This window comes from Ochotona princeps, chromosome 2 (genome assembly GCF_030435755.1).
Source record: "Ochotona princeps isolate mOchPri1 chromosome 2, mOchPri1.hap1, whole genome shotgun sequence".
Classification (NCBI taxonomy): domain Eukaryota; kingdom Metazoa; phylum Chordata; class Mammalia; order Lagomorpha; family Ochotonidae; genus Ochotona; species Ochotona princeps.
Window position 1 is genome coordinate 20,835,116 of NC_080833.1, and position 27,965 is coordinate 20,863,080.

The window sequence follows — 27,965 nt, forward strand, 5'->3', positions numbered from 1 at the left end:
GTTAATAGAAGCAATCGGAGAAAGGCTTAGCCATTTTGCTCACGCTGCACACCTGCTGGAAAGGCTGGTCTTGGACCCCTCACCCACCCAGGGTATGTCTTGGTGATGTAATCGTCTTTGGACAAGGCTGTGCTGCCTCCAGGGGTGAGTGTGGACAACTGCTTACATGGTTGCTGTGGAGACCTGGGCCACAGGGTTAACGGGACCACCAGCTTGGGAGATGCATATTGCTGGGCGTAATTTTTGTGGCAGGAACTCCAGTCTCAGTGGGTGTCTGATCTTATTTATTCCAGTCATAAACGTGATTGGGGGCAGAAACAAGTGCTTTGGGACATTGAAAGCAAAAGGATGAGACAAATACCCAATTCCACTTTCTTCTTGAGCCTACCACAGTCTCTTGCGGACCACCACAAGGCAGATGGCATTAGGTTGGCCACAAACAGTGCATTATTTATCCGCTTAGTCCTATCTTCTTTTAACAAAAGCTACTAAGAGATGGGGTATCCTAGTATCAGATATCCCTGCCTGAACTGGGTTTCCCTTTGAGGAAAAAAGATTCTTGGCCACTCATGAGATCTCTTTTGCATTCTGGTTCCTGAACACAGTATTTCTGTCATGAGAGTAGTGGTCCTGGTGGTGGGGCACCCTTATGCTTTAGGGCCAGATGCACCAGGCTACTTAACAGCTTCGTCACTTTGGACAGACTGCTAAACCTCTCTCGGGTCCGTGAAATGGAGAGTGATGGCTATCTAGAAGTTGCTCCGGGTATTCCCAGGGTGTTAATTTCCTTCCTTTGTGGGGATGTTATTTGTGGTGACGACACAGTCGTCAGTTCTGAAAAGGTATCACCTTGGCCCGGCACTGAATTTCTTCCTTTTCTTTTTTTTTTTTTTCTTTTTGTTTGTAGACAGTAGTGCTCTTCGGGCCCTCTCTTCTCAGGGGAGGATGGCCAGAACCCCCGGTATCGTCCCTCTTCAGGACAGGGCGCCGCCGGGAGAAGTTCCCCAGGGGTTTCGAGACTCCCCCCGCCCCCCCCCCATCTCCTTTTGGGTTGTGTGTGGGGGGGGGAGTGCCAATTGCAACTGGGAAGTAGGTTTATCTTTAAGGTCTCTCGGATCGCGGCGGTCGCTTCCCTCACGAAGAAAAACAGACTTTTGCTCAAGCCAGTCTGTCCAGGGTTAGCCTGAAATCTCGTGCGGTCCGACCCTGGCCACCTAGCCCGGACCCTTAGGCCGCAACCCCGAGGCGGTGGGAAGTGAGGAGGCCGCGCGCGCTCCGCTTCCGCTCCTCCAGCCCAGCAGAGGGCGCCGCGGCCGCGCTTCGTCCTCGCCGCGGTGCTCCGCGCCAGGCCTCTTCCGCGTGGGTGACTGACTGTGAGAGTCGGCGCTGAGGCGGCGCGCGCGCCGCTCGTCTCCGCCGGCCTGCGCCCGGGGCTCTGCGGCGAGGGGCGGGCGCGCGCGCCGGGCCATAGAGACGGGCGTTGAGCCGTGCGCATAGAGACGGGCGTTGAGCCGTGCGGCTAGAGCGTCGCCGAGTCGGAGCCGGAGCCCGAGCCGCGCGCTTGTGTCTCCGCTGCGTCCGCCGAGGCTCCCCGAGTGTCAGGGACAAAAGCCGCCGCCGCGCCGCGCCGCCTGCTCCCGCCGCCGCCGCCCCCTCGAAACCAGCTCGACGCCGTCGCCGACCCGTGAGGATCCGAGAGCCATGTCGGCCAGCAGCCTCTTGGAGCAGGTACAGGCCCAAGCCCGCATGCCTCGGCCATTGTGTGTAAGGCGAGGGAGAGGAGAGGAGGGAGCCCGACTAGGCCCGGGGCCCGCCGCCCCCGGTCGGGCCGAGGCGAGGCGGTGCCTCTCGCCGGCCGGCTCGTCGGGCTTTTCGGGCCGGCCGCGCCCCGGCGCGTCGCCCCCTTCCTCAGCCGGCTCTTCCCGCTCCCGTGCGAGGCCGCGCGTCCCTGCTCTCCGCGGGCCTCGTCTCCCTTCCCTCGCGTGGCTGCTGGCGCGGCCCCCCGCTTGTCCTCGCCGGCCCCCTTAGCGCCTTTCCCCGCCTCCCGTTTTTTTTTTCCACCTCTTCTTCACCCCACCAGCACCAGCACCACCACCATGCCTGAGGACGCCTCCCCTCGGGCACGTTGCTTTTTATTCTCCGCTCCCCACCCCCATATCCCGCTCGGGCCCTGCTTTAACGGGTCTCCTCCGTCTTTTTCCCCATTTTTCCCTCCGACCACTTGGCCGCTCGGCGACGTCCCCCGGCGCCCGCAGCGACCCAAAGGTCAAGGAAACAAAGGTAGGCGCCTGGGCTCGGGCCGGGGCGGGGGTCGGGGGTCGGGGGCCGCGGTGGGGGTGGGGGTGGGGGGCCGGGCGCGCAGGTGCCTCGCCGCCCGCGGGCGGCAGTTCTCCACCAACAAGGAGGAATTCACGGCGGGGTGGGGGTGGGCTCGGCCCTGAAAATGCCCCAGGTCCTGAGTTTCCTGTAGGTCTCAGAAGGTCTTTGTTTTTCTTCCTCGTGGATCACTTTCTGGAAGTACCCACATGGGACGGGACGGGGCGCGGGGGAGGGCAAGGGAGGGGAGGCGGGAGGGAATTGAAATCCACCGGAGCCAATAAAATGACCTTTGGAGATCCACTTGCTCGCGGTGGAGGGAAGGAGACATTTTCCTGGACGGCTGTTGTTTTAGCTTTCCCTGTTTGTGCTTGTGAAATCCGAGCTTATTTTGCCCTCAACTAGGGAGTTTTTTCCTCGGGTCAGGGTGTGTTTGGATTAGGAAGGAGATGGCAGGATGGAGACATTCCTAATTTGGGTTTCTTTTCTTCTCTCTTTTTTTCCCTTTTCAGTGCAAAATGGATCAGTGCATCAGAAGGACGGACTCAATGATGATGATTTTGAACCTTATTTGAGCCCACAGGCAAGGCCGGTGAGTTGTTAACCATTTACATACCTGGTGTTGTATACCATTACTTTCCTGCTCTGTTGGTACATCTGCATTTTGGAGGGGCGGGGGAGGGCTGTTTCACTTTCCTAATGGCCGTTAATGTGTTGTGAAGCAGTTAAAGCAAGCTGGCTAGGCCCTTCAAGAGTCCCAGTTAGGTTTTGTCAGCCGGAGTATCCTGCTCTGAGACTCATCCTGGTAACATTTGGCCTAGAGCTAGCGGCCATCCTGGGTAACTGACCCCTCCCTGCCCCCAGGCATTTAGTTTAAGAGTGTTTGCCACTGCTCAGTATTTAGAAAATAATGTCATAACACATTTACTCTGAAATTGGGTTAATTACTTGAACAGAAATGTTCTGGACTAAAATCTGAGGTTAAAATACTGTTCTCAAATGAAAGCAAGGTAAAGAATGGTTGAGGAATTTGCAGTATTGTCAGCAGGCTTCCAAGGGGTAGAGTAGTGGCATGTGGATTCAGGTCTTGAGGAAACTTGTTGGCTTCAGCAGGTCTTCTGTATTATCGCCTGTAGTCTGAGAGTCACCAAGGTGTAGCTAATGGAACTCCCCAGATTGACGGGCTGGAGAGGAAAACTGACTGAATACCCTGTGAGATCAAGTTCATGGAGCATCTGCTGTGTGAAGTCTAGTTGGCAGCCTTGAATAACTTGACACTGATGTGTTCCTGATTGTTCTATAAATTGTAGCCTCTGGTGTGTGGTTTTATGTAGACCACCTTAGTAGGTGATTCGGGAAAAGTTTTCTCAATCTAAATTGTGAAAAGCAGAGAAGGAAGTAGAACTGTGGTATGAACTATTACTAAGTTGTTGTTATTGAAGTAGTTTGCTTACGTAATCCTACCAGGGAGAGTGAGAGCATTTAGAAACATAATTCTTGATGAATCTTATAAAAACATTGTGGAATTCATTTGTTTGGGCTTGGGGCATATGGGTGCCCACGGGGTCAGGTGTAGGCATTTAGCTGGATCCTCATGGCCGGCGATGATAAGTGCGTTTGGCATTGCTTTCTCAAAGAAGCTAAAGCTTAAATACCTGTTGAAAAATATTTGAGGCAAAATACAAATTTTGGGTGAGTAGGTGAAGAAGAGTAACTGGAGACTCTTTGTTTTTAGTTTTTTGTTTTTACTTTATTATTGAGTATTTTGTTATTTTTAGCCATTTTTTTAATTGCCTGATGTTGGAATAATACTTCAAGCTTAATCCATTGATGGAAATAAATGAATCCCATACATAATGAATTTGAACGTGGTAGTGTTTTAACACTACTTCAATTTTTGAAATTGAGAAGATTATATGTGAAAAAATGTTTTTAAGAAAAAATTCCAAATTGGTTGATGAAAGTACAACCATTACCATCAAGCTGCATTAGCTACAACTTTTACAATTGAAGAGCTATGTTTTAATGGTTAAGGAATACTGTTGACGCACAGCCTACAGTGGTTAGGATCATCCAAATCTTTTTAAGGACAAAGCTGCCTGTTGACTAGTTAAGACTGTTTTTGGAGTTAGGGTAAGCTCACAATCTAAAGTTGTGTTTACGTATGTGCAAGAATGAGAAGGAGGGAGACAGTGAGGAAGACCTTCCTTACGCCTGGCAGGAAGTTGGATCCCCAGTGGAGGTGGGACTTGATCCCAGGCACTCAGCACTGGGTGTAGGCATACCCATGGAGACAGTGCCCACTCCAGGTTGGACTCTGTTTTGAGTAGATTTGTATCTACATCAGCAAGGCACAATTGTGTAGGTCTCTGGCTTCTCCGTGGAGATTATTCTAGGAGCTGTAGGACTTGTTAATGATACATATGTATTATTTTTGATTATTCTTTAGTATAATTTACTTAAGCATACAGATTATACATTGTCTTTAGGATCATGCTTTCTGTTTCCAATAGGAAAGTTAGGTGTAGATTTATACCTTACAGCCATTCATTTTGTGGAGGAAGCAAAATCGGTAGCAGTATGATTTTCTCGTTTTAAACCTCTGGAAGCCACTGTTTATATCCTTGCCAGGTTATGATTTAGTGGTGGCATCTATTGGTGATCCTGGATAACTTGCCAGGAGGCCAACACTAAACCGTAGGTACCTAACCTTACCTTTTGGTTTCAGATGGAATGTCTGCACAGATATTTAAATTTCCAGTTGTTTTTATTTTATGTCTGTTTTCTTCTGGTTTTGGTAGGAGACTTTTTTGAACAATTTCATTCTGCCAAAATTCCCCCTGCTTAAAATCACAAATACTGGTTTTAACAAAAGCATCGTCTCAGCACTTCTGTAGACCAAGACTTAAGACTGAGGAAATGCTCCGGTTTTTTTTGTGTTTTTTTGTTTTTTTTTTTTTTTTTGCATTGACAGTGTTAAAACCCACATTCAGTATATATACCAGCTTGAATGTAAACATTTAAATATTTTAGTTATACCAAGTTTTTTAAAATAACAGTAACTAGAATATTTTATGTGCCCATGTGCTACTCTCATTTTTTGTAGCAGTAGTTGAAATATTTCGATTGTGTTACTAAGTTGGGGAGAAGTATCTTGAGAATTTTTTGTGTTTGATTGTCCTTTTTTTTGCGTTTTCCTTCACAGAGTAATGCGTATACTGCCATGTCCGACTCCTACCTACCCAGTTACTACAGCCCCTCCATCGGCTTTTCCTATTCTTTGGGTGAAGCTGCATGGTCTACTGGGGGTGACACAGCCATGCCCTATCTTACTTCTTATGGACAGCTGAGCAACGGAGAGCCCCACTTCTTACCAGATGCAATGTTTGGGCAACCGGGAGCCCTAGGTAGCACTCCATTTCTTGGTCAGCATGGTTTTAATTTCTTTCCCAGTGGTATTGACTTCTCAGCATGGGGCAATAACAGTTCTCAGGGACAGTCTACTCAGAGCTCTGGATACAGTAGCAATTACGCATATGCACCCAGCTCTTTAGGTGGAGCCATGATCGACGGACAGTCAGCTTTTGCCAACGAGACCCTCAATAAAGCTCCTGGCATGAACACAATAGACCAAGGGATGGCAGCATTGAAGTTGGGTAGCACAGAAGTTGCAAGCAGTGTTCCGAAAGTTGTAGGTTCTGCTGTTGGTAGTGGGTCCATGACTAGTAACATCGTGGCTTCTAATAATTTGCCTCCAGCTACTATTGCTCCTCCAAAACCAGCGTCCTGGGCTGATATTGCTAGCAAGCCTGCAAAGCAGCAACCCAAGCTGAAGACCAAGAATGGCATTGCAGGGTCAAGTCTTCCACCACCCCCAATTAAGCATAACATGGATATTGGAACTTGGGATAACAAGGGTCCTGTGGCAAAAGCCCCCTCACAGGCTTTGGTTCAGAATATAGGTCAGCCGACCCAGGGGTCTCCCCAGCCTGTAGGTCAGCAGGCTAACAGTAGCCCACCAGTGGCTCAGGCATCAGTAGGGCAACAGACACAGCCATTGCCTCCACCTCCACCGCAGCCTGCTCAGCTTACAGTCCAGCAGCAAGCAGCTCAGCCAGCCCGCTGGGTCGCTCCTCGGAACCGTGGCAGTGGGTTTGGTCACAATGGGGTGGATGGTAATGGAGTAGGACAGTCTCAGGCTGGTTCTGGATCAGCTCCATCCGAGCCTCACCCAGTGTTGGAGAAGCTGCGGTCCATTAATAATTATAACCCCAAGGATTTTGACTGGAATCTGAAGCATGGTCGGGTTTTCATCATTAAGAGCTACTCAGAGGACGATATCCACCGTTCCATTAAGTATAATATCTGGTGCAGCACGGAGCATGGTAACAAGAGACTGGATGCTGCGTATCGTTCCATGAACGGGAAAGGCCCCGTTTACTTACTGTTCAGTGTCAACGGCAGTGGACACTTCTGTGGAGTCGCAGAAATGAAATCTGCTGTGGACTACAACACATGTGCAGGTGTTTGGTCCCAGGACAAATGGAAGGGTCGTTTCGATGTCAGGTGGATTTTTGTGAAGGACGTTCCCAATAGCCAACTGCGACACATTCGCCTAGAGAACAACGAGAACAAACCAGTGACCAACTCTAGGGACACTCAGGAAGTGCCTCTGGAAAAGGCTAAGCAGGTGTTGAAAATCATAGCCAGCTACAAGCACACCACTTCCATTTTTGATGACTTCTCACACTATGAGAAACGCCAAGAGGAAGAAGAAAGTGTTAAAAAGGTAACCAGCTTACCATTCTTAAGATTTCAGGGAGGAGGTGGGACTGGGTAGAACAGAGGAGGTATTAGAATGAACCGTGAGTAAAAGCTCTGTAAATAACATGGTGTCACTTAACAGTGCAAGGCTCTATGGAAGTATAATCAGTGTGAAGGAATGTGAGAATGTTAGTGGAGGAGAGAAAATAAGGGCTTAAAGCAGAAATGCTGCAGAGGAATTTAGAAGATGAGAGTTCAAAATGCATACAGACTATTTGAGGTGGATAGAAGTGTGGAAATTAAAGCAGGTTGATATTGAGACAGTAGTATGACAGAAAAATGTGAAAGTTTCATCTTGTAATTTACTCTGGGCCCTGTTGGGATTTTTCTTTGGACTGTTATCTAGCATGAGTGTGTTGTTAAGCCCTGAAAACACTTGGCTGTGTCTGCATGGCAGCTGTTGCAGTGTTTTTTTGTTCTTTCTTCCTTGTTCTGTCCTGTAAGGTGTTCCGGCTTCATCAGTTTTCTCATTCTTGCTTTTAACACCTGGTGTTAGAGTCACTTTCCTCTTGATTTCTTTAAACAAGTAGGAACCTTGGACAGAATGTTGGAGAATGGATTCAAGTGAAGTTTATTTGACAGTAGTGCTTGTTCTGTGGGTATTTAGGGAATGTAAATTTGAGGACCATAAGAGGACAATAAAAAAAAAAAACTGGTTGGGGCAGATTATAATGTCTGGGACTGAGTCATTCTTGAATGTTAGGAAGGAAGTGGAAAGATTGTCCCTAAGAACATTTTTTTTTCTTGAAAATTTTACGTAGAAAATGAATTGAGCTTGTTAATCTCATGTAAAATGGAAAAAACCAGTAGGCTTGTGTCAACATATTTTCTTTACATTTGTCCTGAATTGATAGAGATCCTGTACCTGTTCTAGAATCTGAAGCATTCTGTGAAAACACGATTCCTATGGTGGGTGGGGCAGGGCGGGGCAGGGAGGGGGAGGTTCTTTGGTTTCTACTTGGAAGTTCATTGTTCAGCTAAACCAGGGTAACTGCTATCTTCGGTTTTGGAGATAACATTTGCCATTGAAGCTGAAAGCATTAAGTTAACTTGACAAGAAATAGCTTTCTTCTAAGTCAGCTGTAATCTTGTAGAAGAAGCTAGTTTATGGATTTTTTTTTTTTTTTTTTTTTTTTTTTTACATTTTGCTGGATATCTGAAGGACTAAAGAAGTTTCCTGAGGCTCCTGTTTCTAGAGGAGCAAGCAGGAGGTCCTGACCTGTCAGGCATCCTGTAGTGGCGGAGCAGACCTTCTGAGCCTGTGAATGATCCCTTTAACTTACGCTGTTTATCTCCTGTGGTGAATCTGTTTTCTTTCATCTTGGAAAATTCTGTCCTACATTTTGTGTTTAAAGAAAGGAAGGCAGGGATTCTTTTTTAAGGAATGCAAAATGTAAAATGTTAAACAGTTAACTTGTATGTGTTAGAACCATTGGGAAAACATGAGTTTAAAAATGATAATTTCTGTTAATTTTAAAGGAAATATTTTGGATTAAATATACTTAGAGCGGTTCAGTGGATGATGATTAAAGTTATCAGTAGGTGTAAGATTCATACATTGGAAATTGACCTTCTTTTTAATGTTTTCCTAGAATGAGTCAACTTAAATAGCCAAAGGTTCTTTTTCACAGCCATTGCATAAAAGGCCCTTGATGAAGGAGTTACTCTGATTGTTCTCTTAGGGTAGTGAATAAACCGCCAAATAAAAATAAAAGTTTCCTTTATACTTGTGTGGGTTGCTTTTGAGTTTTCTGTAGGAACTGCTGGAGTTTTGGGAACGTGCCTTTGATTGCTTCTAAGCCTGGTTAGCATTCAGGCAGTATCGCCTTACTGTTGTTCATTACTCTTATTCTTATACCATCCTTACCGAACTGACTGTAAACTGTTCTTCAAATCTTTGTCTGCTTTGAATAAGCAAGTTTTGTAAGAATGCAGCTCACAGCTTACTGACTGTTATGTGGGGTGCCTGTTTGTGTACTTTGTGTTTATAAAGTTGCAAAAAAAATCTTCATGCGGATAAGGACAGTAACTCAGTTAAGTAGGGAAATACTTAAACTTGACCCTGAAATGATGTCATATTGGTTACCCAGTGGGCATACTGTATGAATCTTGATACATACTAGTTGGCTTGCAGCCATTTTTGCCTAGTGGTATTACTGACTTGTTCTATGAGTGGTAAATAGACCCTGCAGGGGTTGGTGGGGCTTGAAACCTGAGCAGGCTCAGTAACATCTTTGCTGGTGTGGTTCACTTCCTTATATACTACCCAGGCTGTTTTGTAGCCTGCTTTCTACATTTTAGAATCCTCTGCAATTAAGTATTCTGTGACATCACTTCTGATGGTTTACAGTATTCTGTCGTAGATACGTAATTTAGCAATCCCAAATTATGGGCTCTATAGAAATTTATACTTCGGTATTCATCTTCCAGTGAGTTAAGAACCATTCTTTTTTTTTAAAAGTTTGAAAATTTTGTTTGAGATGCAGAGAAAGCAAAAGAAACAGCTTCCTCCCCACTCCCCAAATGCCAGGAAGTCAGTCCTGGTCCCTCAGTGGGCCTGTTTGGGCAGGAAGCAGCGGTCAGCAGAGCCAGGACTCCCAGTCTGACACGGGATGCCCACAGCCTGCAGCTTCACGGCGAGTGCCACGTGCCAGCTCCTCTCTCTGGAATTAATTTTGGAGTTGTCTGCAAAAAACGAAAGTCAGTATCTGAGCTAATGATCATTTCAGAAACCTCATAAAGAGTTGGTATTTTTGTCTTCTAATTCTAGCCTTTAACTACAGGTAAGAATAAGGGGAGTAGTCTAGCAGAGTTGACTAAGGGCTGTGATTCCTGGGATAATGCTGAGACTTAATTGGGCACTTGCGTCAGTGTTTTTTTTTTAAAGATTTATTTTTATTACAAAGTCAGATATACAGAGAGGAGAGACAGAGAGGAAGATCTTCCGTCCGATGATTCACTCCCCAAGTGAGCCGCAACGGGCCGGTGCGCGCCGATCCGATGCCGGGAACCAGGAACCTCTTCCGGGTCTCCCACGCGGGTGCAGGGTCCCAATGCATTGGGCCGTCCTCGACTGCTTTCCCAGGCCACAGGCAGGGAGCTGGATGGGAAGTGGAGCTGCCGGGATTAGAACCGGTGCCCATATGGGATCCCGGGGTGTTGAAGGCGAGGACTTTAGGCGCTAGGCCACGCCGCCGGGCCCGCGTCAGTGTTTTTTGTGGAATAACTGGAATACTAATGGAGAATAGAGGGAGACAGATAATAAAGATGTAGTTACAGTGGCAGCAGCTTGAGGTTTAAAATTTCTAAATTGTCTTTGCTAGTAAGGGGGAATATCATGTTTTTCTTATGCCTTTTATTCCCATTTTCAAGCAGACTCCTAAAAATGATATAGGAATGTTTTTGAATATACTTAAATTTTATGTAGTCTTGTAAGAGTTAAGATGAAGCTGTTTAGCACATAGTAAAACTTCAAAGACAAGACCTTACAAGGGCCTGGCACGGGGACCTCTAGCGGCTAAAGTCCTCGCCTTGCATGAGCCAATTTCCCAAATGGGCACCAGTTCTAATCCCCGGCAGTCTTGCTTCCCATCCAGCTCCCTGCTTGTGGCCTGGGACAGCAGTAGAGGACAGCCCAAAGATTTGGGACCCTGCACCCACGTGGGAGACCCGGAAGAGCATCCTGGCTCCTGGCTTCGGATTGGCTCAGCTCCGACTGATGTGACCACTTGGGGAGTGATTCAAAGGATGAAAGCTCTTCCTCCCTATCTCTCCTTCTCTCTGTATATCTGACTTTCAGATAAAAATAAATAAATCTTTAAAAAAAAAAAAAAGACGTTACAGGGCCCAGCGGCGTGGCCTAGCGGCTAAAGTCCTCACCTTGAACACCCCGGGATCCCATATGGGCGCCGGTTCTAATCCCGGCAGCTCCACTTCCCATCCAGCTCCCTGCCTGTGGCCTGGGAAAGCAGTCAAGGACGGCCCAAAGCATTGGGACCCTGCACCCCTGTGGGAGACCTGGAAGAGGTTCCTGGTTCCCGGCTTCGGTTCGGCGCGCACCGGCCGTTGTGGCTCAATTCACTTGGGGAGTGAATCATCGGATGGAAGATCTTCCTCTCTGTCTCTCCTCCTCTCTGTATATCTGACTTCGTAACAAAATAAATAAATTAAAAAAAAAAAAAAAGACATTACAGAGAAACCAGGAATCTGTCAGCCTTATTGTATGATGGACTCTTGAGAAAAAGTTTACGGAAAATGATTTCAGTTTCTTTTACGTGAAAATGATCATTGAAGTAAATGATTTGGGACCAGAAGCACAGTGATGACTTAAAGGATTGGTGGATTCCTAGTACAGGTTAGATATATTGGAAGTTGCTTTGGTTTTGATAGTGTTTGCTGTTTTAGGTAGTGATGACGTTTAGAGTTTGTTATGAAAAGAAAATTTGTGAGGCAGAGTTACAAAGGGAAGGAGAGACATCATCTGTTTGCTGTTTCACCTGCCAGATGGGTGGCCACAGTGCAGGAGCTCAGCAGAGTTAAAACCAGGAGCCAGGAGCTGCTTCTGGGTCTTCCACATGGATACTGGGACCCAAGGATTTGACCCCATCCTCCACTGCTTTCCCAGGTCATAAGCAGGGAGCTGGATGGGAATTGGAGCAGCAAGGACTCCCAACAGTGAGCCCATATGGGATGCTGACACTCCAGGTGGAGTATTAACCAAAGATTGTTTAATTGCTTATTTTAAGATTTATTTTTATTGGAAAGGCAAATTTACAGAGAGAAGGCAAGGCAGATTTTTCATATGCTGGTTCACTCCTCAAGTGCCACAATAGAGGTGAACCAATCTGAAGCCAGGAGCCTCTTCCTGGTCTCCCATTTGGGAACAGGCTCCCAAGGACTTGAGCCATCCTCCACTGTTTTCCCAGGCTGTAAATAGGGAGGTGAATGGGAAGTGGTGAAAGTGGGCCTGTATGGGATCCTGGCATATGCAAGGTGAGGACTTTAGCCACTAGGCCACGCCGCTGGGCCCTACTGGTACTTTTTTTGTTTAATTAATTTTTAATCATCTTACTTAGTTGGTTAGGGACTACTGGTACTTTTAGAAACTTATTTTTATTTGAAATATAGAGATATTCTAAATCTTCACTTGCCAGATTCCTGCAATAGCTTGTGCTGGGGTAGGCCTGGGTTGGGGGCTGGTAAGTCAGTTTGAGTTTTCCACAAATGTGGCAGGGACCCAAGTACTTGAGCTGTTACCTGTGGCCTGTGGGCCATTAGTAAGAAGCTGGAATCAAGCAGTGTTGGGGAACACTTAAGTAACAGACTGGTGGAGTTATAACTTGTAATGAAGGATATACTATTGTAATAATATGGGGAAAATCATTTGGGAGGGAATTTTTTGGGGGGGGATTCCAGACCCTACATAATTGTACCATAAAATTAAAAAAAATAAGGAAAGAAGCTGGAATCAGAAGCAGAGCTGGGACTCTAATAAATCACTGTGATATGGATAGGGACATCCCAAACTTTGTCCTTACCAGGCTGCACCAAACACCTGCCCCTGCACATTTTAAGTTATGTCTTTTAGAACTCAGAGTGGGCATCCTATTTTAATTAGGATGCAAACCTTGACCTTTTTCTTTTTTTTTAAATCCTAAGACTGACTAAATCTGCTGCTATCTTGCAAAGTGGTTAGTTGTCCTGCCAAAGGGATTGGGGAGATGGTGTTTGTTTTACTCTTCTGCCTTTCTTGTACATAGTAAAAGGGCCAGTTCTGCGTCCTCATTAGCTGGAGGGCTAGGTGAGAATAGGTGCAGTGAATTTGAAATTTTCCTTTTAAAAAAAATTAAAACTCCCATCTGTTGGTTCCTTCTCCAAATACCCATGGTTTCTGGGATTGAGTCAGGACAGTCTGGGAGCCAAGAAACTCAATCCTGGCCTCCTACATTGGTGGCAGAAACGCATTTGAATCATGACCACTACTTCTTGGGGTTCTCCGTTTTGCAGGAAGGGCTACAATCAGGAACTGGAATTGGGTACAAGCCAAGCACTTCAGTGTGTGGTGCAAAGCTGTTTTAACCTCTAGGCTGAATGCCCACCCTTAAATTGGACGTTTTGAACTGTACCCTTTACCTCTAACAAGGAATGTACAAATTAGTGGAATGGAGCAGGTGGTAAGTAAGGTACAATGTTTGCCTTAGGAGATGACAGTGTTGCTGTATCAACAAAATGGATAAAATGTGACATAGGAGTTATAGTTGAGGAATGAAAAAGATACTGATCTTTTCTCTAGAATGATAGCTTGTGGAATCTAGAAAAATTTTATTGAAAGGGAACATTTGAACTACATAAAACAGTAAGTAGTAGAGCGGTGAGCACTCAAATGATACAATGTTTGGCACATAGTGCACATAAATGTTTAAGTATCTTTTCTGATGCTGCTGTTCTCAGATGTCAGATAAAGGAGGCCTGAAAGAAGTTAATTATTCAAGGTCTCATGACTATTAAGTAGTGGTGCAGCTGTATTTCATCATAAGTCCAGTGGTGATGCTCTGGAGGTTGGCTTCTTGCCAGTCATCTATTTTGCTTTTCAAGAATTTGAGCAGTCTAGTTGTTGCATACATTAATCTAGTGATTAAATACATTAAAATACCTTATAATGTAAACTATGGCTTATAAGTTAGCATTGCATAAAATTAAATGCCATTGTGTTAACAGATAATAGTCAAAATACATTACTTACCAGGTTGTTTGTATCTGCTGTGCTACTGGACTCCTCAGTCCCACATTCGGTGACATCGTAGTGGAAGTTTGAGATAGCTGTGTTATTTGCATCATGGAAATTGACAAATAATGCAGTTTCAATTTATGCTATATCTGCAGTTTGTGTAGGTTTTGAATAAATTTGAGGAACTATTCTAGCATATGAAAAAGTTTTACAGTTTAGCAAGAAGTCACTCAAAAGATGCAACAGTAATATGTTTGTTGTGTTTGTTTTAATAAAAAGAAAATAAGTTGGAACAGACACTGGCACAGGGATTAGGCCATGGCTGGTCTTACTGCATCTTGGAGTTAAGTCCTGACTCCTAGGAGTCAGCTGCTTGCCACTGTGCATCCTGGGAGTTGCAGTTGGAGACTCCAGTGCTTGGGTCTCCGCTACGCACTTGGAAAACCTGGGGTTTAGTTAGAGATTCTTGGCTTTTGCATGAGTTATGCTCATATCCTTGTGAGCTTGGTACAACTCTGTTTTACAGGTTGACACACTGAAATACAGAAAAGAATAAGTGATTTTGCAGTTACCCAAGCAAGGAAAGCTAATTCTGCAATGTGATTGCAGAGCCAACACGGAATGAGAGAAAAGAATGAATCTTCAAAAATAAAATTTGAAGGGTGGATTAAAGAGAGACCAAGTGAAGAGAGACTGAGAGGAGAGTAGTGTGAGCCTTAGAAAGAACAAAGAGGGCTAGTCAATTTACTTGCTAGACTGTGGAGGTACAAGTGATAACAAGCTCCAGTGACAATGTTGAATGAAAGCTTGCTGTTTGGAGTGTGAGGCTTTGATCTCAGTACTTGCATGCACCGTGCATAGCATACTGTGCACTTGTCTTTCCAGCCTGTGCTTACCTGTGTTGGCTTTTTTTTTTTTTGGCAACCTGTTGCAATCCTTGAAGAGATGTAGTAAAGTAAAACCATCTTTTGTTCTACTAGTATGGATTCTGTTTTTTTTTTTTTCTCCCAAGTTAGCATTATAAAAATGTATGAAATAAGATTGTGTTACCTATTCAGTTTTTGGATGGACCCAGAAAGAGCTCCTGTTTTCCTAACTTCAGCATTTTTTTCAGATGAGGGCTAATCGTGGCAATGCTGGACTCATTTAGTATGTTTTCTGTATAGGTTAAACCAGATGTGAGCCATTCTCGTTTACACCAGAAGTAAGGATTACTTTCATAATAGTTACACTTTTTAACAATGGAATTTCTCTTCCCCCTCAACTTTGCCCAGAACTCTGTGAATGATTGATTTTTTTTCATGTACTTAAAGGCAGAAAGGATAGAAAGGGCAGGTGAATGCACTTCAGTCTGCTCATTTATTGCCCAGATGTTCACAGCAGCCAGGGCTGTGCCAGGCTGAAGTTGGAATTGGAAACCCTGTGCCATGTAGGGGCAGAGCCCAGGTCCTGGAGCCATATTCTCACTTCCCAGGCACATTAGCAGTAAGCTGGATTGGGAGCTGAGTCTCTGCACCCATCTGCCCCACCATGGCTGCAATGCCCACCCCACCTCTAAGTGAAGCCCCCCCCTTTTTTTTAAAGATTGATGTGAAGGGCAGAATGATGGGGAGAAAAAAGTTGAAAGATTGTCCGTTTGCTGGTCCTAAATGCTGCCAACCACCAGGGCAGGATCAGTCCATAGCTGGAACTTCATCCTGATCCAGTGGGCAGCAGTGACTCGAGCACTTGAGCTCCCAGCTGCTGCTTGCCAGACGCATTAGGGAGCTGGATCGGATGTGAAGTAGACTTGAACTGGAACTCAGAGCGGTGCCTCTGTCTCAAGTTGTGGCTGACTCTGCTGTCCCCTCATGCCCACCTCCATCATCTCATATAGGTGTTTGTATCAAAGTAGCTATTTTACAGTAAGAGGCCACATAAGCAGCTCTAAAATACTTGTCAAAGGGGCAGGTGTTGTGGCTCAGTGGTTAAGCTGCTGCTCGGAATACTTTAATCCCAAGTAAGAGGACCTGAGTCAAGTTTGAGGTCTGCTTTCCGTTTCAGCTTACTACTGATGCACAGCTGGGAGGCCGTAGGTGATGGCGCAAGTACTTGGGTCTCTGGGAAACGTGAAGTTCCAGGCTCCTGGCTTCAGCTCAGTGGAGACAGCGAGCCAGTGAGCAAGAGTGCTCCTGTGAAAGAACGCTTCCATCTGCCAGCTCACGCCCTAAGTGTCCCCAGTGGCTGGGCCTGGAATTCCGTCTGGGTCTCCCACATGGGTGGCAGTGGCCCAGGCACTCAGGCCAAATGCTGCTTTCCCAGGCTCATTGGCAGGGGAGCTGAATGGGAAATGGAACAGCTGGAACTTAATCCTGGTACTCATGGGATGTCGGCATTGCAGTTGGTGGCTTAATTTGCTATGTTGCAATGCCAGCCTCAGACCATTTTATTTTTAAATTCAAAAGTACAAAATAGGCGTTATAACACAATGGTTTGGGTCTTGGCCATTCTGTACCTGCAGGCAGCAGTGATGGCCTGAGTACTGGATTGCTGTCATCTTTGGGGAGACCCAGATGGGACACCTCACGTGGGCCTGGAGAGTGAACCCACAGATAGATGTCTCAGTCTGTTTCTTTCTATCTTTGTGTCGCTTTGCTTCTCAGTAAATACATGCATTTTTTTTAAAAAAAAAAGTATTAAGTTTGAGAGAGCAAGTACCCATTTTCTTATTCCTTCCCCCAAATGACAGAAACTGGGGGCCAGGACTCACCTCCTGCATGATTGATAGGAAACCCGGTGTGTGAGCCATGAGTGTTATCTCCTGTAGCATGTATGTATTAGTGGTAACTGAAGTCAAGTTTCCGAGCTTGGAATCGGCCCCACCTACTCTGATGTAGGAAGGATTTGGGCATCTCAAATGTTGGTATCCATGGGGTTGTGGAACCAGTTAACCTGAGAATATCAAGGGATGACTGTTTGCTGTGGTGGTATCTGATGTTTTTTGTAAGATGGTCAGTAGTCTGGCTGCCACAAATGCAAATTTTGGGCATTAATACACATAAAGCCATTTAGAAATGATAAGGCTATGTAAGCTGTTTCCTTGATGTGGACTTTATGGTAAAATAGACATAGCTTATAGAATTAAAGTCAGTTTCAAGAAACTGGGATGTAAAGTTTTATTAGTATTTGCTTTTATAAACTATAGCAAATTATGAAGTGTAGGAAATGAAAGAAAAATCTAACCCCTCAATTTTTACATTTTACATTTTGCCTTTTCATCTTTACAGTTTATGCAGATGGTTGTAGTGCATGTTGTACTTAATCCTGGTTTTTTTCTTAATATTTCAGATACTCATATTTAGGCATTTATTGCATATCTGTATATTGAGCACTTTTCATATATCTAGTCCCTTTAATTATGTAAGTTAGTTAAGATCATCTATCTTGGATGGGGAATTAAAATTTAAGAAAGAATTAAACCGGCCCAGCATATATCCAGTTTTCCAATAAAAAATAATAAATATTTTTTTAAAAAGGAGTTAAGCTGGAGTGAACCGGCAGATGAGAAATCTGTCTCCTGTGAAATCTGCCTTTCCAATAAAAACACACACGAAGGAATTAGTCTGGACCAGTGTTGTGGTGTGGTGGGTGAAACCACCGCCTGTGACACCAGCATCCTGTATGGGCTACCAGTTTTGTCCCAGCTGTTGCACTTCAGTCTACTTCCCTGGTAAGACTTTAGAAAAGCAGTGGAAGATGGTCCAAGTGTTGAGGCCCCTGCCAGCAATGTGCGAGACTTGACGAGGCAGGCTGGCCCAGCGCTGGCCATTGTGAGCATCTGGGAAGTGAACCAGCAGGTGGAAGCTCTTTTCCCCCTCTGTAATTTTTTCAAGTAAAATAAGGTTTTTTTTAATTATATATATATATTTTTTAAAGATTTACTTATTTTTATTGCAAAGTCAGAGAGGAGGAGAGACAGAGAGGAAGATCTTCTGATGAATCAATCCCCAAGTGACTGCAACAGCTGGTGCTCAGCCAATCTGAAGCCAGGAACCAGGAACTTCCTCTGGGCCTCCCACGTGGGTGCAAGGTCCCAAGACTTTGGGCCATCGTTGACTGCTTTCCCAGGCCACAAGCAGGGAGCTGGATGGGAAGTGGGGCTGCTGGAATTAGAACCAGCGCCTATATGGGATCCCAGCATGTATTTAAGGTGAGGTCTTTAGCTGCTAGGCCACTGTGCCGGCCCTTGTTTTTTTATTTTTTATTGGAAAGTCAGATATACAGAGAGAAGGAGAAACAGAGGAAAATCAATGGCCAGGCCTGCTCTGACCTGAAGCCAGTAGCCAGGAACTTCCTCCATGTCTCCCATGCAGGGGTAGGGTCCCAAGGCTTTGGAAGCTGGATGGGAAGTGGAGCAGCCAGGGCATGACTCTGCATCCACATGGGATCCTAGTGTGTGCAAGGTGAGGACTTCAGCCACTAGGCCTCCGCGCCGGGCCCCCAATACGATTTTTAAAAGATGTTTCACAAGGATCTCAAGCTAGGAAATAAAACTGGACTTTATTATGTTGTGTTAATCTTTGCATTTCTCACTTAAAAGAGCTAAAAGTGTTCTGTAAGCTGCTCGAGCTTATAGGTAGTCATCTCTGCATGTATGAGAGGAACATAATGAGTTGAAACTTAAATAAAAGTTAAGCATTCAATTTTAATTTTGTCTCAGCAATCAAGGTGGGGCAGGTTGGGTCTTCTCCAGGTATCTTTAGGGTATCTGAAGGTTGTAAAAGTTTATTATAGGCAGGAAGAATAAGGAATGCAAATGGTTTGGAAACATGCACTTAAAATGGTAAAATCTAGTGAGAAGATTTTAGTCTATCCCACTCATACACAGATTACAAGATTATATCATTTTAGTGTCAGAGCTAGAATCTGCACACAAATTCTGAATGCAGAGTCATTGCAGAAGTTCCTTTACCGCTTGGATCAGTGGGCCTGCACAGAGAGGAGGGAGCAGACTAGATCTGGGTGAGCGCCCCAAAGCATGGATTCCAAAAAGTAGTATCTGATATGGGACATTTTCAACACATTGATACAGGCCGGTGTAAAGGCTAAATCGTAACTTCACAAGCACCGGGATTCCATGTAGGTGCCAGTTCATGCCTGAGCTGCTCCACTTCCTCCACTTCCTCTCTGGTCCCTGCTTGTGGCCTGGGAAAGGCACAAAGCCTTGGGTCCCTGCACCTGTGGGAGAGCCGGAAGAAGCTCCTGGCTCCTGGCTCTGGATTGGCTCAGTTCTGGTTGCTGCAGCCATTTGAGTAGACCAGCAGATGGAAGATCTAGCTCTGTCTGTTCTCTCTGTAAATCTTCATTTCAATAAAAATAAATGAATCTTAAATATATTGATACTTATTTTCTATCTCCAGACTTTTTTTAGGTTTTTTATTATTTTTATTGCAAAATCAGATATACAGAGAGGAGGAGAGACAGAGACGAAGATGTTCCGTCCGATGGTTCACTCCCCAAGCGGCTGCAATAACCAGTGCTGAGCCAGTTCGAAGCCAGGAGGTCTTCTGGGTCTCCCATACGGGTACAGGGTCCCAAGACTTTGAGCCTTCCTCAACTGCTTTCCCAGGCCACAAGCAGGAAACTGAATGGGAAGCGGGGCCGCTGGAATTAGAACCAGTGCCCATGAGGAATCCTGTGTGTGCAAGGCGGGGACTTTAGCCGCTACGCTATTGCACCAGGCCCTAGATTTTTTTTTAAATAATGATTTATTTACTTTTATTGGAAAGGCAAATCTACAGAGAGAAGGAGAGACAGAGAAAGATCGTCCATCCATTAGTTCACTTCCTAAATGATAGCAATTGGGTGGTCCAGAGCCAGAATCTTCTTCAGGGTCTTCTATGTGGGCATACAGGTCCAACTGCTTGGGTCATTTGATGCTTTCCCAGACCATTAGCAGGGAGGTGGATAGGAAGTGGAATAGTCAGGACTTGAACTGCCACCTGTGTGGGATGCAGGTGGAAGATTTGACTTGCTATGCCATGGTGCTTCTGGGTTTGATTTCTAAGATTTTTATTTTGTCTTCTACTTTACCTAGAAAGTAGAGCAAGTGCCTGTTGCTTCTTAGTCTCAGGCTGTCATCTTTAGAGACAGTGATAACTCAAGTGTGTTGAGCTTGCTCCAGCTTTGACTACTTTTGCCTGTCTGAAGACTGTAGGGCTTTTGGAGTAGTTTTCTCATTTTGAATTATTTTTAATTGAATTTTAATTATTGTATTTATTTAATTATTTTAATTATCCATTAGAATGTGGCAGCTTTGTTACTTTTTTTTTTAGAAATGTATGGCTACTTGTAAAAGACTTCGATGTTTTAAAATTATATCATTTTTACATCATTTAGTGTTCCTTTTATATATTATGTCTTCCCTTGTGAACACATTGTTTTTAAGAGTTGCATACAGTTTTAACTTAAAGGGTCTGGTCTCCTGGCCTGTGGCTATTCTTATGTTTTCTGGACTGCAATGTTCAGAACTGTTTTTCAGAAGTTGCTTTGGGGGAGTGGAGAGGACCTCTGTTACATAAGATACAAGCAGCCCCACTTTTTTTTTAAGATGTAGGCATACATGCACATGGTTAGTACTATAAATAAGTATATGGATTACAGATTTCATGGGTTTGCTAGCATGTATGGAAGTGGAGATGCTGTGGCTCGGGTGGAAGATTTAACTTTATATTTGCTATAGTTGAGCAAGCAAACTCTGGGCCTAAATAGCTTAAATTAAGGAAAATACCCCATTGGGTCCTAGGAGGATTAAATGTGCATAAGCAGGACTTTAGGAGTGATTCATGGCCTTAGGCACACACCAGGAGCTGCTTGGAAGTGGAGCAGCTGGGATTGGAACCAGCACATTCCCAGGCAGCAATTTAACCCACTATGTACCATTTTTCACTGAAAAATCTAAATTTATCTTGCTCCTACCCTTATTTTTAGATTTCTTTTTATTTGAAAAATTTCAGAGAGGAGAGAAACCTTTCATCCGCTAGTTTGCTCCCAAAATAGCTGCAGTGTGTAGAGCTTAGGTGATCTGAAGTTAGGAGCTTCTTCCAGGTTTACCACATGGGCACAAGGTCCAAAGGACTTGGGCCATCCTCCAGGCCATAGCAGGGAGTTGGATCAGTAGTGGAGCAACTGGGGCACAGACTGGCACCATATGGGATGCAGGTGCCCTGAACAGAGGATTAGCCTGATGCACCACCATGTTTACCCCACCTCCCTTTTTGACTTGAGAAATCGCTAGTCATGTTTGTTATTGAAGCTATAGTGAAGCGTTTGTAGAAGTTAAGCTATTAATTAGAGGCTTAGGAAAGAGTTAAATAGTAATAAGTTATTAGTGGTGTTCCTGCTTCAGTTCTCAGAAATTCAGTCCAACTGATAGTCCATACTGCATGTGGAAAATCTCGAGATAAAGTACTTCATACAGTCCTGCTTCTTACTTTTTTAAAGACAGAGTGGGAGGAAGAGCCAGATCCTCTGTCAGCTGGTTCACTCCTCAGTGGCTGCAATGGCCGGGGCTGGGCCAGGCTGAATCCAGGGGTTTGACCTGGCTTTCCCACATGGGTGCAGTGTCTCAAACCTTTGGGCTGTCCTCCATTGTTTTCTCAGACGAGTTAACTGGGCGCCTGAGTATATAAGTAGAGCAGCTGCAACATGAATCTGTAATCGTTGGCCGATGAGAGATGCCAGCATTACAGTCTGAGACTTAATCCACTATACCATGGTGCCAGCCTCACAGCCCTGCTGTACTGGGGGAATGTGTTCTCTCTATAAAGGCACAATATATGTAACCTTTTGCTTTTTTTTTTCTTTTAAGGTTTATTTGTTTATTTTATTGGAAAGTCAGATATACAGAGAGAAGGAGAGACAGAGGGGAAAGATCTGTCCACTGATTTCACTCCCTAAGTGGCCCCAATGGCCAGAACTGAGCTGGCCTGAAGCCATGAGCACTTCCAGGTCTCCCACATGGGCGTGGGGTCCCAGTGCTTTGGGCCATCTTCAACTGCTTTCCCAGGCCACAAGCAGAGAGCTGGATGGGAAGCAGGGCTACTGGGATTAGAACCGGCACCCACATGGGATCCCTGCACTTGCAAATCAAGGACTTTAGCCAGTAGGCTACCACGCCAGGCCCAAACTTTTAAAGACTGATTGATACCTGTTTACAACATTGGAGACTACGGAAATTCATTCTATAAACCATATGAAGCAATGAAAGTAGCTTTGAATTGTGTTTTTCATGTTCACTTTGTTAAGCATTCATTTTTAAAAGGTTTATTTATTTGAGGGGGGTTGATGCTGCCATGTAGCAGGCTAAGCCTCCTTCTCTTGGGACAGCATCATGAATGGGGGCGTGGCTTGTTTGAGTCCAGTGGCTCTACTTCTGACCCAGCTACCTGCAGGGGAAGGCCCAATCCTTGGCCCTGCACCCATGTGATAGACCCAGAGGAAGCTCCTGGCTTCAGACCAGTGCAGCTCCAGCCATTGTGCCCTTTTGGGGAATAATGAACCAGCAGATGGAAGATCTGTCTCCTCTCTGTGCAACTGCCTTTCAAATGAAACTAAATCTTTAAAAAGCTATTTATTTGAAAGGCAGAGTGATAGAGAAAAGAGGGAGAGACAGTGGGAGCCGTCACTCTAGTATGAGATGTCAGCATTACAGGTGGCGGTTTACTGCACTGCAGCATAGTGCCAGCTCCTTATTTGTTTGTTCTGGGTTTGCAGTGAGCTCTGTGTTTTTTTGTCAAGGCCTATGGGAGCATAAGAACAGTAGTTGAGTACTATATTCAAATTTTGAAGTTAATAAAATGGTGTGCTTAAAATAGGAGAAGGATGGTAGGAGTAACAGAAAGGAACACCAAATAGACAGGTATTTAAAAATCAGGATGTGTGCTATTTTAGAAGAAAGAAGTATTTCTAATTGAAAGTCAAGAGTTAGAGAAATAGATCTTTCACATACTGGTTCACTTTCCTAATTGCTGCATTGGCCAGAACCGGGCCTGTCTGAAGCCAGGAGCTTCTTCTGGGTGTTCTGTGTGGGTTAAAGTCCCAAGCTCTTGTTCCTCTTCAGCTGCTTTCTCAGATCATAAGCAGGGACCTGTATCGGAAGTGGAGAAGTGGGGACTTGAACCAGCACTCACTGTGGTGATATAGAATTAGCATGCTATACCACCACAGTGGCCCTAGGTTTTAAAATTTTTTTACAGTTATTTTTATTTGAAAGGCAGAGAGATTAATCTTCCACCCACAGGTTCACTCTCAGATGTTCAGAACATTTGTCCAAACGTAGGCCAGGTCAAGGCCAAGAGCCAGAAATTGCTTCCTGATCTCCCACATAGATGGCAGGAACCCAAGTACTTGAGCTGTATCTGCTGCTTCCCAGGATGTGTGTGATTAGTACAAAGCTCATCAGAAACACAGAATTCAAGACTCAACCAGGCAGCCATAGAGGATGCGCATGTGCCTAGCAGAGACTTAGCTGCTAACCCTTATACCTGCTTCCCAGAGGCAGATTTACTATAAAATTCCCTCAGTGTCAGACCCATGGTTAGCTGCGGTATGAAAATATTAACTGGAGGCTGGAACAGTGACTCAACAGCTGATCCTCTATGGGCTCCAGTTCTAGGCCCAGCTGCTCCACTTCTTGCCCACCTCCCTGCCTATGGCCTTGGAAAGCAACAGGAAAATGGTTTAAGTCCTTGGAACCCTGCACCCACGTGGGAGACCTGGAAAAACTCCTGGCTCATGGCTTCAGATCAGCTCAGCTGCAGCTGTTGCGGCCATTTGGAAGAGCTCTCTGGGCCATCTTGTACTACTTCCCCAGGGGGCATTAGCAGGAGCTGGGTTGGAAGTGGAGCAGCTGGTCCTGGAACCTGTGCTTAGCGGTTTCTGGCATTGTACACAGTCACTCAGCTAGTTGTGCTACAACAGTGATCTGTAGTTACTGTCTTATCATCTTTTAACTTTTTAAATTTTTAATTGGAAAGGCAGATTTACAGAGAGGAGGTTCACTCCTCAAGTGGCTACAACGGCCAGAGCTAAGCCTATCTGGGCCTCCCAGGAGGGTACAAGGTCCCAGGCTTTGGGCCTTCCTTGACTGCTTTCCCAGGCCACAAGCAGGGAGCTGGATGGGAAGTGGAGCTGCCGGGACATGAACCAACACCCATATGGGATCCCGATGCAAGCAAGGCAAGGATTTAGCCATTGAGCCATTGCATCTTCATGTGTAGAAGCTGGGGTGTCCGGTTACACACTGCTTATGTTGCTCCAGTGATTGTGGAAGTGAATCGGCAAGTTAGAGCTAGCACTGTTGTCTGCTTCTCAAATGAAAATGTAGTGTTAAGTGCAGTTAGATAATGATGGTTTTGAATTTTTTGGGACTAAGAATTTTAAGTGCTGCTGGCAAGCTGCTAAACTTAAGTACAAATGTATTTATTAGGAAAAAATGGATTTGGCAGAGTAGTGTTAAGAGTTTTATAGTTTATATGGTTGTATGGCTTATAATTTTGTAGTTATATATTTAGTTTTTCTGACAGTGTTATAGTTTGGAGCATGTTGTTTTAAAGTCAGTTTTAGGGCCTGGTGTGGAGGGCCTAGAGGCTGAAGTCCTCCCCTTGAACGTGCCAGGATCCCATATGGGCGCCGGTTCTAATCCCGGCAGCTCCACTTCCCATCCAGCTCCCTGCTTGTGGCCTGGGAGGGCAGTGGAGGACCGCCCAAAGCCTTGGGACCCTGCACCCCTGTGGGAGGCCTGGAAGAGGTTCCTGGCTCCTGGCTTTGGATTGGCTGAGCAATGGCTGTTGCAGTCACTTGGGGAGTGAATCATCGGACGGAAGATCTTCCTCTCTGTCTCTCCTCCTCTCTGTATATCTGATTTTGCAATAAAAATAAATAACTCTTATTATTATTATATTTTGGCAATCTTTACATTGCTAATTAGGGTAAAAAGGTACAAGGGCTTTAAAAAAAAGTCCGTTTTAACCTGTTACGGCTAAACTCCTCAAATAATATGAGAGTATAGGTAGTTGAAATTTGGTGTTTGGCTTTCTAGTTTTGCTCCAGTTGGGACACTTCTTACTTGAAATGACGGAATGCAAATTTAGTTTTTAATTGTAGATACTGATTTAAGAGAAGGACATTGAAAGCCGCATTTGTGAAGGATGGATCAGAGGGCAGGAGCCAGATATTCCTTGCATCAAGAACATTAAGATTATAAGAATAAGATATGATCAAGAATCGTAACTTAAATCCAGATATCCTGAAAGCCAAAGTAGGGGTTGATCATCACAAGAGAGGTTGGAGAAATGGTATATTCCTGTAAGTTAAGAAAGAGCAAACCAGGTAAAGGAGTTTAAAATTGGGACTGGCATTTGATGTAGTGCTTCTGGCTCCTTTGTTTCAAGTTGGAGTGCCTGGTCTGAGTCCTGGCACTGCTTCTGCTCTAGGTCTCGTAATGTACACTTGGGTGCAGCAGATGGCATCTCAAGCATTTGGATCCCTGTTTGTCATGTGGCAGATCTACTGACTCGGCTGTGGCAGGCCTTTGGGGAGTGAATCAGCAGATGGAACTTCTGTCTTTTTGCCTTCCAATTAGAATTAGATTTTTAAAATGAGAATAAGTTCAAACTGATAGTACTGTTACATATTTGATTTTAGTCAATTCTAAAGAATTGTTTTTTAATATTTATTTGAAAGGCAGAGTTCAAGGGAGAGACAAATCTTCCATTGCCTGGTTCACTGGGTCAGCAGAGTGGGTTTGGAGATGGGAGCCAAGGACCAGGAGCTTCTTTCAAGTCTCTGTGGGTGCAAAGACATAAATACTAGGGCTTTTTCTGCTTTCTCAAGCATATTAAGGAGCTATCAGGGTACTTATAAGGCTTGCCTGCAGGGCAGATGGTGGTGGCTTTGCCCAGTTTACCACAGTGCTGGCCCCCTGCAGTTTTCTTTTTATAGAGGATGCATTCATTATGTAACTTAGGAACTTTATTTTTCTTACCTTAAGCAGTCCTTACGTGGTGGTTTGGAAGATAATGTGTAGTGGCTGGAACACAGAAGCCCATTAAGTGTGCAGTTACTGTGTTTTAGTAGGAATCATACCAAGTTAGGATCAAAATGACCACAGCGTCAGTAAGAACAAATGCATAAGTTTAGACCTACCAATGGCTTAATGCTTTTGCTTTTAAAAGCTACGTGGATAATTTTTTTTAAAGGAGCAAAACCCTTTATATGAAGTAATGAGTGGAATGGAAAACTATTTTGGATAAGTTTACGAACAACTCAGTTAATGATTCCTTTAAAATGTATTTGGATTTATTTCAGGGAGACCTTGAGTGTTGTACTGGTTCCCAGAATTCATCCTTAGGTGGATTTTGGTCTTTTCTGGGAGAAGAGAACAGTGGTTGTGTGATTATGGTGATTGTCCACAGCCACTTTTACAGAAAAGGCAAAACCTACGAGTGTGTCCAGGGCCTTGGACTACTAGTATGGATCTGAATTTGTGTCGTGGTCTGGCTCTACTATTAGGATTATTTTGGCGAACTGTGTGTATGTGGCACATTGATGTATGTGTGAAGTCAGTTCCATTAGGCCATTTTTGGGAGACTGACATCTAAACTTTACCAAGTATAATAGGAAAGCATTTTATTTAGTCAGTTTTGGGATCAAAAGTAACTTTACATTAATTGGGATGGTTAATTGTTACTACTTTGGCTTAAAATATGAAAAGCCAGTTTTTATTTGTGGGAATATGTGCCTTAGAAGTTGTTATATTCTTAAGTGTGTTTGGGGAAGTTCTAATTCAACATTTCAACTTTTGTCTTACCTCTGTAGGAACGCCAAGGTCGTGGGAAATGAAAGGCAGTCCTGGACATACTGCAGCAACGGTTGCATCTGCATATCCCTACGAGGGAAAATGACCTTCAAGAAAATTAGGACTTTTTTTCTGAATTTCATTGACTTACTTCAGAGACAATTGCAGACTTGCAGTTTAAGTATTGGAAATTCGCAAAAGACATAGGACTTAACTGGAAAATGGGAAAAAAAAAAGAAAAAGAAAAAACTAAACAAAAAATCCCTCTAGGTAGTTTAGATGAAAAATGTCCCTTTGATTTTGGCTTTGGTTGTGATCTCAGAGCATAATGCTTTGTTTTTTTGTCTTTTTACTATGTTTTTCGGATTTTTAAGTCCGTAAGTGCATACAGTTTTCTCTAATTTTTAAACCCTTTCCTCTTCCCATTTTGACATTTGCACTTGGAGAACACTTGAGTTGCGAAGGTTTTAGGCGTCCACCCAGAAAGTGGGAATTTGATTTTTCCCTTCCGACCTGGAAGAACATTTTTATGAAGAATTTTTGTCTAGGAGAATTTAACAGTGTTACCCAAGCTTGTGTCTTTAAGGGTGGTTCCTTTTCAGACCCTTTGTTACTGGGAGTACTAGGAGTCCTAAGAAATGTTCTGTTCTTGTACATTATGCTGATGAAGTCCGATTAATTTGGTTTCAGAGCTAAGAACAGTGGTTAAAAACTCGTTAACAGAAACGCGTTTTGGAAGAGAAAAAAATATTGTAAAATGTGTAGTGGATGTTTCTTCAGTTTCTTGTTCAGCCAATGAGGAAAGGGCATTGCCTTTCTTTTTACCATTAATCACTCTCAATAAACGTGAGATCCTGTTGAGCATCATTTCTAGTACCATTTAGTGTTATTTCAGTCATGTGTATTTTATGAAAGATGTAGAGTGTTAGAAGATCCAGGAGGTGAGATAGCAGCTACTTCTAGGAAATGTGGGCAAGAAGAAACAGGTGAGGCCTGCTTTGTGACTAACCGTGATCTCTGGCAGGTAGAAGGAACCTCACGTTCATAATGCTTCGTGTCTGAGGATTTCCTAGAGTACTTAGAACCACTGCACCATCCTGTCAGCAAGTACTTACTTGGCAGTGTCCTAGGCATTAGGCACTGTGCTAATAACTTCATCCCCAGTCCTGCCCAGCTTAGCTTAGGAAGGAACAGCATCCGGGGTAAAGGATGTTAAGTTTCTCATCTGAAACAGGATTTGTTCAGACAATATTCCACATG

General features: G+C 44.5%; 1 protein-coding gene across 1 annotated transcript; it reads left to right on the top strand.

Annotated features, from left to right (window-relative positions):
* The first annotated feature begins 1,093 nt into the window (after positions 1–1,093).
* Positions 1,094–27,572, top strand: YTHDF2 (YTH N6-methyladenosine RNA binding protein F2). Its single transcript, XM_058677759.1, has 5 exons — positions 1,094–1,728; positions 2,256–2,280; positions 2,829–2,908; positions 5,522–7,105; positions 26,726–27,572. The coding sequence occupies exons 1-5, from the start codon at positions 1,702–1,704 to the stop codon at positions 26,747–26,749; spliced, it is 1,740 nt and encodes a 579-aa protein (XP_058533742.1). The 5' UTR covers positions 1,094–1,701; the 3' UTR covers positions 26,750–27,572.
* Positions 27,573–27,965: the final 393 nt, after the last annotated feature.